General features: G+C 35.9%; 4 protein-coding genes across 6 annotated transcripts in view; 3 read left to right on the top strand and 1 right to left on the bottom strand.

The window, feature by feature from the left end:
• The window catches only part of LOC118741200 (PIH1 domain-containing protein 1), a 33695-nt gene extending 23444 nt beyond the window's left edge, over positions 1–10251 (top strand). The window contains exons 4-7 of one of the 3 annotated variants that reach the window (XM_036473087.1): positions 40–631; positions 8450–9159; positions 9879–10022; positions 10098–10251. In XM_036473087.1, coding sequence (XP_036328980.1) covers positions 40–631; positions 8450–9159; positions 9879–10022; positions 10098–10136 — 1485 coding nt within the window. In that variant the 3' untranslated portion in view covers positions 10137–10251. Of the gene's footprint in view, positions 1–39; positions 771–8449; positions 9160–9878; positions 10023–10097 lie in introns of those variants that run through there. The other 2 variants (XM_036473088.1, XM_036473089.1) reach the window with 2 other exon arrangements.
• Positions 10252–13264: 3013 nt separating this feature from the next.
• Positions 13265–14283, top strand: LOC118741198 (protein D3-like). The gene is made up of 2 exons (XM_036473079.1): positions 13265–13795; positions 13865–14283. Exons 1-2 carry the CDS (start codon positions 13286–13288, stop codon positions 14120–14122), a joined length of 768 nt encoding a protein of 255 aa, XP_036328972.1. The 5' UTR covers positions 13265–13285; the 3' UTR covers positions 14123–14283.
• A 495-nt stretch (positions 14284–14778) lies between these two features.
• LOC118741738 (inosine triphosphate pyrophosphatase-like) lies at positions 14779–15700 on the top strand. The gene is made up of 2 exons (XM_036473712.1): positions 14779–15176; positions 15239–15700. The coding sequence occupies exons 1-2, from the start codon at positions 14939–14941 to the stop codon at positions 15568–15570; spliced, it is 570 nt and encodes a 189-aa protein (XP_036329605.1). The 5' UTR covers positions 14779–14938; the 3' UTR covers positions 15571–15700.
• A 366-nt stretch (positions 15701–16066) lies between these two features.
• The window catches only part of LOC118742067 (vascular endothelial growth factor receptor 1-like), a 109419-nt gene continuing 109194 nt past the window's right edge, over positions 16067–16291 (bottom strand). Inside the window, exon 17 of the mRNA XM_036474034.1 lies at positions 16067–16272. Coding sequence (XP_036329927.1) covers positions 16067–16272 — 206 coding nt within the window. The remainder of the gene's footprint in view (positions 16273–16291) is intronic.

Below are 16291 nucleotides of genomic sequence, written 5' to 3'. Positions count from 1 at the left end.
CGCCAAAAATCAATGAACTAAAAAATTATGAATTTTCAGGTGTGGAGAGACTTAAAATTTAAGGTTAAAAAGAAATTTGTCAAATATAAGCTGGAATGCAGTACAAGAGGTGGCAGAAGAAAAGGGAAATTGCTACTTAATCCACTGGATGAGGCTGTAGCAAATTTGCTACAAATTGATAAACTTATAAATCCGCTAGGTGTTGTGCAAGGAGTTGAAACTGCTGGGCGGGAGTTTGAAACTTTTGAGAATGCTGAGCAAGAAGCCGAAAGTGCGCTTCAGCTGGATCCATTGGGTGAAACGTCAAATAATGAAGATGATGGTACACGCTCACCAGACATGCCACTATTCGATGATGAAGAACCAACAACTTCAGCAGATGCACAACGTGAACTTGCAGCAGCAGCAGAACCCGCCAGAAGGAAGCGAAAAAATGGCATGAAATATAATCTGTTGCAAGAGCATACAAATATGCAAGAAACTATTCTGACGAATATAGCAACTACATTGAAGACAGTGAAAAATGTTGTCAAAGAATCTGCGCGATATCAGCGAAAACTTGTAGAATTAGAAGAGGAAAAACTTGAACTACTGAAAAGAAGGGATCGTAGAGAACAAGAACTTTATGAAAGTGAGATGAAAATAAAAAGAATTGAATTATTACTTAAAGAAAAGCAACTAGAGGAGCTCAAGAAATGTACAAAATGATTACATATTTGATTTTAATATGCAGACAGTTTGAATTAAATAATTTAATATAAGTATAGTTTTCGGTGATTATTTTGTTTTAGAAAGTTATTATTTTTATTTTATTAAAAGGACTGAATTATATAAAAGTGTTTTTATTTGTTCCCTATTTGAATACTTAATATTTGAGATGTCTAATAACAAAGTGAATACAATCAGGATCGAGAGTCATCACTAAACTAGGGTGACCAGACGTCCTGATTTCAGGATCAGGACTGATATTTCTTTTCATGCCTAATGTCCTGATTTTTACAAAGCTGACATTTTATAAACTTTTTACCATATAAACATATGGTTAGGCGCTTCTTCGTCGTTAACATAATAACATAGTGACATATAGAACTTAAGATTAGTTGCATTGCAACCCGCATAACTATGCGCTAGTTCGAATTGGTGACGTCGAAGAAGCTTTTGTATATAAGTAGCCGTCCTAACGTTATTTTTGAAGTGTTTAAAACTTGCATTTACTATTAATAAAATTCACGGGAGCCTTCATTTTTATCTCCTTTTAATATTTTTTTTTTTAAGAAAACTAAAATTTATAAGAGACCAGTTGAGTTGAATTTTCATTTTCTTGTGTTACATTTTTTAGTGCAAAGTACAGAAAAAGTAGCAATTTAAAATAAAAATCGATTCACCTGTTCCAGTTACTAAATGTTAAATAATAAAAACTAGTTGTAAATAATTATGGAGTTCGACCAAAACGAAAAGAAAAGTTCCAAAAAAAATTTTGGAATGTTATAAAAAAATTGAACGTTTTGGTGTATGCAGTTTTATAGATCATGAAATTTTAGAATAACAAAGAGCTATGAGTATTGATTTTTAATAGTATTTAAAGTACACAACACAAAAAAGATGTGCTCGAAAAGTTCGCGAAATAAATTATTAAAAATCAACGTGAACTCTTGGCCACTTGTACTTTTTTATAACACTTCCAATTTTTTTGCGTTTTTTTTTTTGGTTTTGGTGGAACTCTACAATTGTTTTTCAACTAGTTTTTTTTTATGTAACATTTATTAACTGACGACTTAACGACGTATTTGCCTATCGCATCGCATTACAGAGTAGCCCCCCTGGAGATTTTTTTTCAAAATTGCTACTTTTTTCGCACTTTGCACTAAAACAATTTAATATAAACATATCGTCGTTTCAAGTACAAAACCGCGTATGGTCGTTCTGCAAAACCGCGTAACTGACATTGGATGCCTAAAATTGGATTTGCTCACACAAGCTCTTGGCTCTATCCTTATCCATTCGTCCTGAAATATACTAGCCAGATTTGCGATTGCTTTATAAAAAATATAACCATTTTGAAATATTAGCGTTTTTACTCTCTAGAAAATAATTTATGCAATCTCACATACGCGGTTTTGCATTTTGTTGATACGCGGTTTCGCATTTTGTTGATACGCGGTTTTGCACTTTAAACAACGATTTGCAAGCTCAAAAATCGGGGTCAATCGGTTGCTAATTTTATAAGTTGTCATTAAAAAAAAATTTATCAAATTGGTTCAAAAATTAAGGCTCCAGTGAGTTATGAACATTAAATTCCAGTTTTGAACCACTGTGCATCGTGACTTTGCAGTGAAATTTAAACGAATGTATTCAATATCAATATCCATATATTTATGCCAGAAAAAGCTGCTGCGATATTTTTCTCCAGGGTGATCATCAAATTGATGTAGGGTACGATTACGTGCTAGGTTATCTCTACTCAAAGCTGTCTAAAATTCATTGCCTTGGCGTAGCCTGGCTGTTCCAATCTCACGGAGCCTATAAAAAAGGTACTCCTGTCCGGTAATTGATTCGAGTACCCTCGTACGGCTGAACTTTCGTTATCGTTGCAAAGACCATACACAAACATAGTATCGGCGTATTCCTGATTGTAAAATATGCGAGGCATTGTGTAAGAAAACACTTTAATCTCTGACTCATATGAATTATGATTTATATGAATTATGAAGAAAAAAGTTAACATTATAAATAAATATTTTTAAAACGAGCTTTCTAATTATGAACGAAATTGGACCATAACTACTGGTTTACCAGACTCGTGCGCCACCTATCGGCAAAACTTTTAGTGGAGTTATTCCTTTTCATGTAGTTAATATCCGATCTAAATATGAACCAAATCGGACTATAAATACGGCATTTCCAAATATCTCGACTCCAGCGCCACCTATCGAATTAATTCATCTTTCGTATTGCATTGTCATCTCGATCTGAGCCAACGGTGAAGTTTCAAGTCCCTAGGTCATCGGGAAGTTCGTCAAAAATTTATTGCAAGATTTGCCCCTAACAGACATACATACAGAGCAAGTTAAATAAAAGCTTGTGAAAAAGGATTACTTTGCTGCTCAGGTTTTGTTTACTTATCGTGTTGGTTTGTTGAATTTATCATTTACAATTTTTTTTTATAATAATATATATTTTTTTTTTTTAGGGGCAGAATAAGGAAATGGTTCGTAATTTTTGAAAATTTTTGAAATTTTGCGGGCTTACCAAGTATGTACATACTTGTTGTTGGCGGCTTTGTAATTTTGGTATAATCGGCTCAGAAAAAAATATCTCTTATTCAAAAAGTCACTGAGTTTTCGAGCTCATCTCTCGTATTTAAATGTGTTAGGGAGAACTTTTTGCGAATTGTTTTTCTAGCATTCCAATTGTGACTATAACTAAGTCATTCAGCTAAAATAAGCGCTGAGTACCCTGAAGGAAATGTATATAACTATAAGCTAACTTTAAGCTGATTAGGAAGGAGCTAAAAGTCACTATTATCTGTATATCTTCTTTGACGAAACTACTTTTGGACATAAAATATCAATTAGATGAACAAAATATTTTATTTTTATTTTTTATTTATTTTATTTTTTTATTTTATTACATTTCATATTTGTTTACATATTCTGCTGTAGATGGTCGCATATTCGAACTCTGTCAGACATAACTTCAAAATGATAATATGAAATTTCGATCTTCTTTTTATGTGTCCTCATTTCGAAAAAGTATTTGCGAAGTGCAGGATATTTAAATAGAAACGCGTTTAAAGAAAACAATCTCCTGCATTACTACTGCAGTACTTGTCAACTAGTTTCAAGTTAGCTTTTTGTAGCTAACTACAAGTTATATATTTTACAGAAATCCCGCATAAAAGCTAACTACAAGTGGGTTATTTTTTATCAATTGATAATTTTTTTCTGCAGGGTATGTATATACAATTTGATTTCGCCGCAGTTCAGGTATTTCCTGTCTTGTTTGTTATCTTTCAATAGTAAATTAAGTGTTCTTTCACTTTTCCTATAGATTAGATTATATTTGCAGGTGTAATGCTTGCATGCAAAAAGTTATTTCTGTTTAACATTATTTTTACTTAAAGTTCACTTTTGATTAATATCCAAAATGTAACACTGCGAGTTAAACATTCTATTACTGGTTTTCACAGTAATTTTTTTTTTTACATACTTTTCATGCCAGTTGAAAACGACACCACAACCACAAAGTACAATTTTTAAGAAATTGGCATTATTAAATATTCCGTTACACCACTTGATATACCAAAATTTAAAGCCATATCTGAAATTACATACGATTTATTAGCAGCTCTGTGAGCATTCCCATGTAACTTTAAAAAGTTGTTTTACTCCTTTTCAATAATTTCAAATTTGTCAAATAGGGCTTTTTGCATTGATGGAGACAATATACATGTCGAAGGTCTATATTCAATAAACTCGTATCTGCAATGTTCACAAAAATGATTTGTTAATACAATTTTTCAAACTGTGACCTAACTTTTATTGATGATTATAATGTTAACCTCGTTTACCGCTTGTTGGTAGAATTTGCCATTCCCAGTGGATAGTTTCAGGAGCTTTGAGGGCCCTATACAAAATATATATGTAATATTTAAAGTAGTTAAATAAACCATTGGGTATTATTATTATTATTGGAAGTCTCCTGAAGAGAAACAGAGTTTTTGGGTAAAAAAATGTTAAGTTTAAAGAATTCTGTATCATTTCTACGAAAAGTTCTTTTTTCCCCATATAAAATACATGGAAAACTTTGAGAGCTTTGAGCGACCTCTAAATATATTTTGTTAAAAAAAAACAGGAGTATATGTTTCTCAGTATAGAACAATCCCAAAGAGTGAGAACATTCAAATTCTGAATTTACTTTTGTTTTGGATCATCCTGATGCACATTTTGCTATTTATTTGGCCGCGGTTCCGCTCCAAGTTGTGGTGTGGGTCTACAGTTTTACGCCGCCTCCGAAAGGCAAATGGATTTTATGAGAAGATTTTTCTATCGCAAAAATACACTGGCACGACTGTTGTTGGGTAAAACTATTTCTAATTAAGAGTTGGGATCGAACCCAGTTCCTACGGAGTGAATGAACGCAAGCGCAATTTTCGAGTTTTTTTCAATATGTCTATTCCTGTAGCAAATAATTTGTAACAATTATCAAAAATTATCACGTTTCATGTAAACAAAAATAAATAAAAATTCAATTTTAACTTGTAACAATTTGCCAGTGAGAAAGACTGCGTGCAATTCACACCAATAAAGGAATTTTTTTTATCGTCTTTTTATAGTTGTAATTAACAAAAGGTACATTCGTTTAAAATCTCAAGTCAAAAATATCCAGCAGTGAAAAATTCCGGCGTATTAGAATAGTATATACGCGAAGAAAAACGTTTGCAGTTGAAGTTCCAAGTTAGCCAAACAGCTGATAGAATTTTGGTTTGCATTCTAAAAGTGTTATCCTGATACAGTTAAATGACGAAATGAACACTTACATCTTACAAGTTTAATTAGTCGTATTTTATAATTTTAAACTTCCAAACCATCAAATTCAGTTTTATGGTTTGCGTAAATACCAATCAGCTGTTTTCTTACTGGGAAATTAGCACTGACAAAATTTTTTCCTCCAGAAACTATTCACTTCGCTTCAAAATAAAATGTCACTTTGTTTCAACAATTTCCCCTACTTCACAAGTCTTTTGCGTACGCGAACGCCAAAAGCTGATAATTTTTGATAACAATCCATAATTATCAGGTATGCGAATGCAACTATAATAAGATATGAGCAACTGTTTTTATTAGCAGATTGCGGGGAATAAGCAACAAATTAATCGACTGTTCATGGAGCTGGCAAATTGTTCTGGTTGTGGGGGATTTTCTCTTTGAGAGCGCAGGTTGTCAAATTCTGATTAATTACTAGATAACTTTTATTGTAGGTATATATCCCGTAACAAAACGTTATGTAAAATAGGTAAAAATACCTCTATTATAGCGAACAGATCGATGTTTCAAATAACTCTGGTTTTAAATGTGTACGACAATTTTAGAAAAAAAATTTAAAAAAATGGCACCTTGCTGAATGTGCAAATAAACAAGTAATTGAAAATAAGAACATTTTTCAAGACAATCTCTTTATTAGTGGTTAGTAAAAAAAATATACAGTGACTCAAACAATGAACACGGGTTTTTTCCAGTATTTGGAATGTTTTTCAAGCTAAATTTTTTTTTTTTTTTTTTCTATAAAAATACCGTCCAATCTTAAACCCAAGCCATATAAATCACAGTTTCAAGCTTTATACAAAATTTAGGAAAAGTCAACAAATTATAATCAAAATTTCAACTTTAGAACAATTTTGTGTATGCAGTTTTATAGCTCATTCAATTTTAGTCAAATGAAGTGCAAGTTCCAATGGCTTAAAAATCCCGTTGATTTTTTGAGGAATTTTTTTTGTGATGGTTTTTTGCAATTTTTTTCTATATAAACATGAATTTCTTATGAAATAAAATACAGGAGACCGTTAGCAAAAAAATTTGAAAAAAATCAGCGCCAATTTTTGGAAATTGCACTTGTTATTTAAAAAAAAACCGCAAAAGCAATCTTCAAAAAAAAATAATAATTCTCAAAAATCAACGTGATTTTTTAGCCGGTTGAAACTTGCACTTAATTAGACTAAAATTGTATGGGCTATAAAATTTGTTGGCATTCCTTAATTTTGTATAAAGTTTGAAACTATGATTTATATGTTTTTAGTTAAAGTTTGGGTGGTATTTTTATAGAAAAATAACAAAAAAATTGGCCAGAAAAGCATTACGCATATTTAAAAAAATAATCAACACGTAGTCATTTGTTTGAGTCACTGTGAATCCACTTAGAGGAATAATTCATCTTTCATATTAAATTGTGATCGGGCGCTGATCTAAGTTTGAAATATCAAGTCTCTAGCTTATCAGGAAGTTAGTCAAAAATTTATTGCAAGATTTGTTTACACACAGGTGAAACTTAATGAAAGCTTGTAATACAAAAATTTAAAAAAAAAATTAATTATTCCCCAAAAATTAAAAAAAAAAACTCATATGAAATATTCTATTTATCTTAGTTGGTTCAGAATTTACCAGCAAAGAATTTTCGGGACTAAAACCATGGTACAATAAAAACAGGTAGAAGCCAAATTGACATCAAACCTACAAAAGTCAAAGTTTTCGGGAGAGTAAAAATAAAAATGAGCGTGTGTAAGGAAAAATAAAAAATTACATTTCGCTGGTTGACGTTTTTGAGTAAATTTGAAGTTTTGTTTCTATTTATTTATTTTTTTAGTTAAAATTTGTTAATTTGTATGTTGTTTTATGTTTTTAATTTATGAGTTGCAGTGTTGTTGGAGGGACTTTCCGGCATAAGGGTCATAAGAACAGCACTTGGCATCAAACGTGCCTTTCCTGTACCTCCCGGTGCATTTATGAAATCTGCTGCTTTAAAATGTTTAACGCACAGCAAGGCATTTCGCTGCAGCTCTGGCCCACAGCTGCTTTCGCAACGCTCTTTACGCGAAGGACATTGAGGCACGTTAAATGGTATCTGCTTCATATTTAACACCACATAAAAAACAACGCTTCGGTGTTGCATTTTTAACACATACATTAAGTATAAACTGCACAACACTACAAAAATTCAAATGTTAATTAAAATTTGTTATTAACGAACTTTCAAAAAAAAAAAAAAAACAACGATATGACATTCAAAGCGTAACGAAATATAGGAAATAAAAGAAAAACAAGTTGAAGTTTAAAGGTTTGGTTCTCATGAGAGCAACGTCATTTTGGCTTCTACCTGTATTTATGTGCCTTGACTAAAACTGGTAACTTCTGACAGAGAGAGGACCTCATTTACTCTCTCTATTTTGTCCTCTCAATAGTCCGAGAACCGATTCCAGTAAAATCTGACTAATTCTGGCTACTCCGGACTCGTACGGGATCGCAACTTATTTATAAACGTAATACTCGCGTTGTAGCTAGTGTCGTTGAACTTTCTAATTTTGCCGTGTCATACACCTGATATTTTCCTAATTGGCTTAACGCAAAACTTTCGCTTGGAGATTCTTGGTTTATGGTGTCGCAGATTTTGTTTCGTTTCAATGTATGTATGTATTTTTAAATTTTTATAGCGCGTCTATTTACATAGCAACTTAAGTACATACTTATGTAGGTCAGTTCTTTTATAAATTCGCAAAATCACCATACACATTTGTGTGGGTTTACTCGTATATTTAGGTATGTCCATGTGTTTTTTTTTTTTTTTTCAATATCAACTCTCTTGACTTGCGATGTGTGAATCGTGTGATAAAAACGTACAATAAATATACATACATATGTATCAGTATGTAAATGCAATTTCTTTTACTCGTTTATAGGTGTATGCATCAAAAGTTTCAAAACCAACACCAATGAGAAATTTTTCATTAATGTCTGCCAAACGGATGAGATACCGGCACCGGAAGACATTACCGAAGAGCAATTGGCCGACATTTTGCAATCGGAGGCGCCAAGCTCATTTCGTATACCCATGAGTATATCCGATCCGCGCGTCACCAAGGATAAATCAAATAACTCTGTGGATGTTTGCGATATTGCCATCAATCCAAAGTTTTTCGTTAAAGTTCAGAAATCAATGTTGTTTAAGGATTTTTTCCTAGCACTGATTGCTGAGGCCTTAAATGACAAGTACAATGTGCAAATAAAGATTGAAAAGTCAATTATATTGCAAAATCGTAAAGTTATCGGTACGCTTGTACAGCATCGCGTACGTAATAATGATGTAAAAACAGTCATCCAGTCATACCAACAACCTACCGAGGCTGATAAGCTGAAACTGGCTGAAATGGAGCGAGCGGCGACCAGTGGTGAGGAGATCGGCAGCAAGCGTTCACCATTGGTGCAAGAGATTGATACAAGCGAGGTTGATGCGTTGAAACGTAAAACGGAAGAATTGAAAGAGAATGCCGGTAAGATTAAGCAGGCCATAGCATTGGCTGGATCTACAGTGCCCGAGTATAAATTGCGTGCTAAGTTGTGCAAAGAGGAAGTGGAAGAATTATTGGCTGAATTTTATCTACCGAAATGCGTACGTTTTACAGAAGTTACTTACAGTTAGTCATTAAAGTTTAGGTATAGCAATTTTTTTACAATACGGCCAACTATTTTTTAAATACTTTATTTTTCGCCAGTTTTTTTTATAAAAATATGGTTAATTCTACAACAAAAACCCCAAAAAGAAAAGTTCCAAACCTTTTGCGAAATTAAAGAAAAATCTGCAAAATTTCATTCAAATATTGCACTTTTTAGTTATGCTCTATAGAAAAAAGTTGAGTATGCAGTTTTTTAACCCATTCAATTTTAGTATAACAAAGTGAAAGTTTGAGGTAGCTAGGACTTACCATTGATTTTTAGCAATTTTTTTTTTGTTGAAGGTGTCGCTCATTTTCTCCATATAAAATAATGTTTGATTTTTTTTTATATGGAAAAAATGTGCGACACCTTCAACAAAAAAATGTCCCAAAAAATGTGCATACTCAACTTTTTTCTAGAGAGCGTAAATAAAAAGTGCAATATTTGAATGAAATTTTGCAGATTTTTCTTTAATTTTGCACAAGGTTTGGAACTTTGATTTTTGGGGTTTTTGTTGTAGAATTAACCATATTTTTATAAAAAATTTGCGAAAAATAAAATATTTGAAAAATAGTTGCCCGTATTGTAAAAAATTCGCTGTACCTAAACTTTATTGACTGACTGTATGTATATAAAATGTATACGTTTTTTCTTTCAACACTTTCTTTCTCACAGATTTCTTCCCAAGAAATTACTTTGGATGTTGGCGAGGATCGCATTTTATTGGAGTCAATGAAGCATGGCTATATGTTTGATAAATTTGTTAACTATCGTTTGAAGCAAGAGCGCGTGCGCGCTATATTCGATAAAACCAATAAGGTAATATGAGATGAACAATAATAAATTAAATTCAGTATGCAGTAGATTGTTGTAAAATTGCTATTTCCTTTTCAGATGCTGCAAGTGCGTATTCCTGTCTATCCGGTACAATAAAAAATAAAAACTCTTTTGTTATATATTTTTGATGAGTTCAACTCGATTGTAATTCTTATTCAGTTAATAAATTTGGTGGGAAAGTATTTTTGTGTTGTCACGCCCTCTCGCTACATCCAAAACTTTTTGTTAATAGGTGCGTTCTTCTAAAAGTCCAGAAAGAATTAGCCAGCAAGGAGATTCCTGAGAATTTTGGTGTATTCTCTCTCAGTGAGAGATGCTTGCAAATTTTACGCGAACGCCAAACTTGCAAGTTTCACTGCCTGCTTTTTCAGCCGGTCCCGAGTTTTTAAAGCCTCGAACAAACGAACAATACTTGAATATATATACATAAATATATAGATGGATAACATACATACTTATTTATATATATACATAAATATAATGGCCCGACTACGGGCTATTTTTTCACCTATCTAACCCGCTCAGCTGCTCGGCTGACTTAAAATTTTAGCTGGCGCAAGTCTACTAAGGGGTAATCAGTTCCGCAAGATGGTAGTCACTGCTTCAGCAGCTCGCTTTATCTCGTCCGGAAGCTTAGGCGATATCAGCCCAAGCTTTCGGGCTGAGCTGACAGTGTGCCTCTTGTTTTTACCTGGTATGACGCTTAACTTGGTGTCGATCGGGAAGGTGAAAGCCTCCAGAGCCATTGACCCCGACGGAATATTTATACGTTCCCACGACCGTCGGTATCCAGATCTTAACTGGATATGCCGTTATTGTTGTAGGAGGCTTACAACCACCCCTCCCAGATTGGTTAATATCTCAGTCGTTGTCGTAAAGTTCCACTAACGGCAGCCCTAAGAAGCGTGCAGCCTCAATAGGGTCGGTCCAGAGCGACAAAGACGTTAGGGTTGTCAGGTTTTCTGGGCATACGATGTGATGTTTCGAGTCATGGGGTGTCTCTCCGCATGCCGGACACTCATTTGGTACATCTGCGTTTAGTCTGCTCAGGTATGAGTTTAACCTGCTGCAGTAGCCAGAGCGAAGTTGGGCTATTGTGGTTCTAGTCTCCCGAGGCAGATGAAGCTCCGTCTCGTCGATGTCCGGTGGTTGTGCGCCTGGAACGGCATTCACAGGTCTGGAGTCTACATAACCCGAGACTGACTCCCTGTGAATGCCGTTCAGGGCCTGTCGATAAGTTGACGGGTCCAGAGGTTGTTTAATGAACCTCTCCTGATTTGCCCGGGCGAGGGCTCTTCTGCAAGCAGTTGCCCATTTGGGTGACCACGTCTATGGCTCCCAACTAGAAACTGCTTGCAGAGCATTGCGCTGTGCTCCGTAACCGGGAGAAATTTCGCCTCGTCGTGCAGGTGGTGTTCTGGCGACATATCAGAAGGCATCCAGTCGCTGTCCGTAGTGCGGTGTATTGCGTCGTCTGCAGCTTCATCCACTGCGTCCTACTAGTCCCTGGCGACAACACTGGCGCTGCGTAATTTAAATCCGGCCGCCCTATTGCTTGCGCAGAGAAGGAGAGCAGACTGTCGAAGGTTACTCCGAGTATTTTGGGTTATTCGCCGACGGTGGTGTATCATCGACGTGAATTCCCAGCGGTAGCCTGACCTCTTTCGTCCAGGTGGTGGGGAGAGGGTTAGGATCCTTGTAGTGAAGAAGCGAGAAAGCTCGGAGAGATACTCGTTTACTTTCAAACACGAGTCATCAATTCCATTCCTAGTCGCCATGATCGACCAATCGTCGGCGTAAGAGACAATCGAGAATCCCTCTGGTGGTTGAGGAAGCTTTGAAATGTAAAAGTGAAACAGTAGCGGGGAAAGGACACCACCCTGTGGAACCCCCTGTTTTATTTTTTGCTTAGTTTGCCTGATTTGTCTCTAAACATTACTGACGAGTGTCGACCACTCAGATAATACGCCGACCACCGTTTGAGCCTCTGTGGGAGGGATGAAGCCTCTATATCTTCCAGTAGGGTGGCGTGGCTGACGGTGCCAAACGCCTTTGACAGGTCCAACGCTAATAAAATCGTTCTCTCACAGAGACGGGTGCGGTTAAGGCCACGTGTTATCTGAGTGTTTATGGCGTTAAGTGCTGTTGTTGTACTGTGCACTTTACGGAAACCATGCTGATGCTTCGCTGGGGTCAAGTGGTTTGTGAAATACGGGAGCAGCAAGGCCTCGAGTGCCTTCGCTACCGGGGAAAGGAGTGTTATCGGACGATAAGAATCTCCTTTGTTGGCAGGTTTCCCCGGTTTGAGCAGTGGGACCACTCTCCCCACCTTCCAGATGTCTGGGATGATGAGAGTGGCCATTGACATTAAACTTCACCGCTATTAAAAGTAAGAGGCCCACTGCTTGTTGGAAGTTTGTGCAGCCTTCTTGTCACTCGACGTTTATATATCCGCTCTGTCGGGTTGGACAATAACGGTTGACCGAAGCTTACTCACACCAGAGGTCAAGTTACAAGTCTTCAGATCAGGGATGGAAAAGTAGGTACACTTTTACCTTTTTCCAACTTTTTCGAACCAAAAGTACATTCGGTACACTGAGCTCCATTTAGGTACAGTTAGAAGATAGCTCGCGAAATAAATTTAAGAAATTTTTTTTTAAACAAGGAGAAATGGCAAGTCACATATCATTGTGAACATGTCATTGTGGCAACAAGAAATATTTGCAAAGTGGCCAAGTTCCTTTCATAAATTCTTTTCGAACAGTGAAAAACTCTAGGATCTCTAGAATAGTGGCTACACTGGATTAGTGTCTATTTAAAATTTGAATGCGGTGAAAGCACGGAAGAACGTAATTGAAGGCGGAAATATCTGGAACCTGAATGTAGTCGTTTACATTTTACCGCGCGATCTGCATTGGGCACAGACCGATCTGATTGGCTTGATGGCTTTTTGAAAGTGATATGTTAAGACGGCAACTTGCCCATAGGAGAAAACAAGAACAGAAATTTGACAGCTGTTAAGACATATTTGGTAAAAAATTGATACGTGGGGTAATTCGAATGGAAAGCTAAATATGGCATCTCCATATGTCGCTATTGTTTACGCTACGTAGCTCTCTTACGCAATTCTCTTATCAATCTGCGCTCTCTTCCTTGGTAAAAATTAAATAAATTAAAGCAATTAAATAATCGCAATAAAATCGCTTTCAGTCGTTTGAAACAACGCTATCACTTGAAGTAAAAAAATGCTTTTGAATCGTTTGCTTCACCAGGGCAAGATATTTGCAGCTCCCACATTTCGTCAGCTTATTTGCCAACAACAAGAAGCAGTCGTCCGTCGCTCTTTTTTGACAGTTTCGTCATTGCCGGCATCCACTTTTACGGCAGCTGTCAAAAATCCACACATTTCGTTGCAAAAACTAGAAAGTTCGGTTGCAAATTATTCTACTCGACAGTATTCATCGAAAAAACTAGCTATGGAAAAACATTGCGTTGTGCCGGATGTTGTCTCCTGCGCCCCCCAGGAATTGGTAACGGTATGCTACCCGAGTGGCGCTGCAGTCGAGCAAGGAAACGTGTTAACTCCAACCTTGGTGAAGGATCAACCTACTGTAACTTGGAAAGCTGATGCTAATGCATACTATACGCTATGCATGACAGATCCGGATGCTCCTAGCCGTGACGCTCCTAAATTCCGTGAATGGCATCACTGGTTGGTAGGAAATATTCCCGGAAATGATGTATCCAAAGGAGAGGTAAGTACATAAATTTGCAAGTACATATGTATATTAGGAGTATGAGGAACATTTTTTCCTTTTGCTTAGGTGCTATCGGCTTATATCGGTTCAGGTCCACCAGAGGGCACTGGCTTGCATCGTTACGTGTTCTTGGTCTATAAACAGAGTGGAAAGTTGACCTTTGATGAGAAACGTTTGCCGAATAACAGTGGTGATGACCGTGGGGGCTTCAAAATAGCTGCATTCGCCAAAAAGTATAATTTGGGCGACCCCATTGCCGGCAACTTCTATCAAGCTGAATACGATGACTATGTGCCCATATTGTACAAGCAGTTGGGAGCATAAGATTTAAATGCGAATATTGAATCTTACATGTCTACATACATACATTTCAATTTGATTGGAAACAAGCAGCGATTTGGTCCCAAAAGACGATAAAATTGGTTAACATTAAAATGTCTTTCCTAGAACTGAAACGAAATTTAATAAAAATCGGAAAAGATCGACGTGCGTTTAATTATTTTGTTAGGGGGTGAAGGATAAAATCTTTCAAATCCACAATTCTTTTGTTCTTTATTTTGTTTATATCGTTTTTCGAAAGTCGAATCGTATCGAAAATTTAACGTCGTTGCCTAAAATTTCCACCCGACTAGTGTATTAAAACGAAAAAACTTGGCAGCACTGCATGCACAATGCTAATGTTATCGAGTCGTACAATTCAGCCTAATTTACGACTTACGCAAGGAGGCTGAATGTTAGAGCGCTTATTTCTGAGCTCGTTTTATCTCTTCGAACTATGGAATATTTTGAGCCGAGATGGGAACATTTGGATCTCCAACAATAACGAAACTAAGCCGAATTTAATTCTATTAACTATTAATTCGGCTTGATCGAAATTTTACAATCTATTAAAGCTAATTCGATTCGAAACTAAACGAAGCTAAAGACAAAAATAAAATTGTACAATTTGGTTTCGGTGAAACCCAAAAACCCCCTTCACATTATTTTCTGACTACAACTCTGTGTAGTAACTTCCTTATCATTTGTTTTTGTGGTTAGAGGTTGGAGTATTATGATAGGTTAATTTTGACTGTAAAATTTGGATACGCTTGTTCAGTAGATAACTAATTATATTTAATTCACTTAAAACTGACCAGAGAAATGTCCAAGCCAATAACCTTTGTCACTGGTAACGCCAAAAAGTTGGAGGAACTTGTTGCCATCTTGGGCGATACGTTTCCGCGCAAAGTTGTTAGCTCGAAAATAGATCTTCCAGAATTACAGGGTGAAATTGATGAGATTGCTGTCAAGAAATGTAAAGAAGCAGCACGGCAAATAGACGGTCCTGTACTAGTGGAAGACACGTGTTTATGCTTCAATGCTTTGCAAGGTTTGCCGGGTAAGCAATTAATCATTTTTTCATCATACCTTGTATAAACTTTTTTTCGTTAAAATTCACAGGACCTTATATTAAATGGTTTCTTGAAAAGTTGCAACCCGAAGGCCTGCATCGTTTGTTAGCTGGCTGGGATGACAAGAGTGCCAAGGCAATATGCACCTTCAGTTATGCTGAAAGCGCCAATAGTGAACCTATCATTTTTCAGGGCATAACAGAAGGCAGTATAGTTGAACCAAGAGGTTGTCGTGATTTTGGCTGGGATCCAATTTTTCAACCGAAAGGCTACCAACTAACTTATGCAGAAATGCCTAAGGAGGAGAAAAACAAGATATCACATCGTTATCGTGCGCTCGCTGCTTTGCAGGAATATTTTCTACAGCGGAAAGAGGATTAGTACGTGCAGAGGAAGGTCTTACGACTTACATGCACATATGGATATGTGCATGTGTATATATGTATAAGTTTAAACGTGCATGATTGTATGGTAGTAAAAAAAGCTAATTATATTACAAAGTAAACAGCCGCACATGATATGTTTTATTGGTCCTAATACGCAAACACTGTTGTACTCTTAAGAACGTAATAACCATTGTTTGCCTTTTAATTTCTTTTATTTTGAAGAGTTCCATCTTCATTCTTAATTAATTGTTTAATTAGCGTACTGAAAAGATAAATTTGATGAATTTTTCCTATACCTATGCAAAATAATTGAATTCATTGAAACTGCGGTCTTCATAGTTTACCTTTATTTCAATCAACAAAATTAACACTATTTCAAAATCATTACCAAATTCACGTTTTCTAATTAGAGGCTATCTTTTCTATTTTGCAAATTAGTTTCAGCTTCCTTTTAAACAAGGAATCAACGCTAGATTATTAATTTCTTTCATTCAGTCAATTTTTTTGCTCCTCGTCTTTTTAGCTGCACCATCAGCCTTCGTTGTAGGTTTGCCGGCTTTGTCTTTTCTTCCTTTGGCCGGTTTATTCCAATAGTACAAAATTTGGGCAGCAATAACACCATTTGCAAACGTTGAGAAGCAGAATGTTAGAATAATCATTAGATCTCCAGTCTCCTGGGCGGATGTAAAGATACGTGCTAATGAACCAGCAAATAA

This window comes from Rhagoletis pomonella, unplaced genomic scaffold (assembly GCF_013731165.1).
Source record: "Rhagoletis pomonella isolate Grant_MI unplaced genomic scaffold, Rhpom_1.0 Rhpom_scaffold_00006, whole genome shotgun sequence".
In the NCBI taxonomy this organism is placed as follows: domain Eukaryota; kingdom Metazoa; phylum Arthropoda; class Insecta; order Diptera; family Tephritidae; genus Rhagoletis; species Rhagoletis pomonella.
The sequence above is the reverse complement of the archived record's forward strand: the minus strand, read 5'-3'. Positions and strand labels throughout refer to the sequence as shown.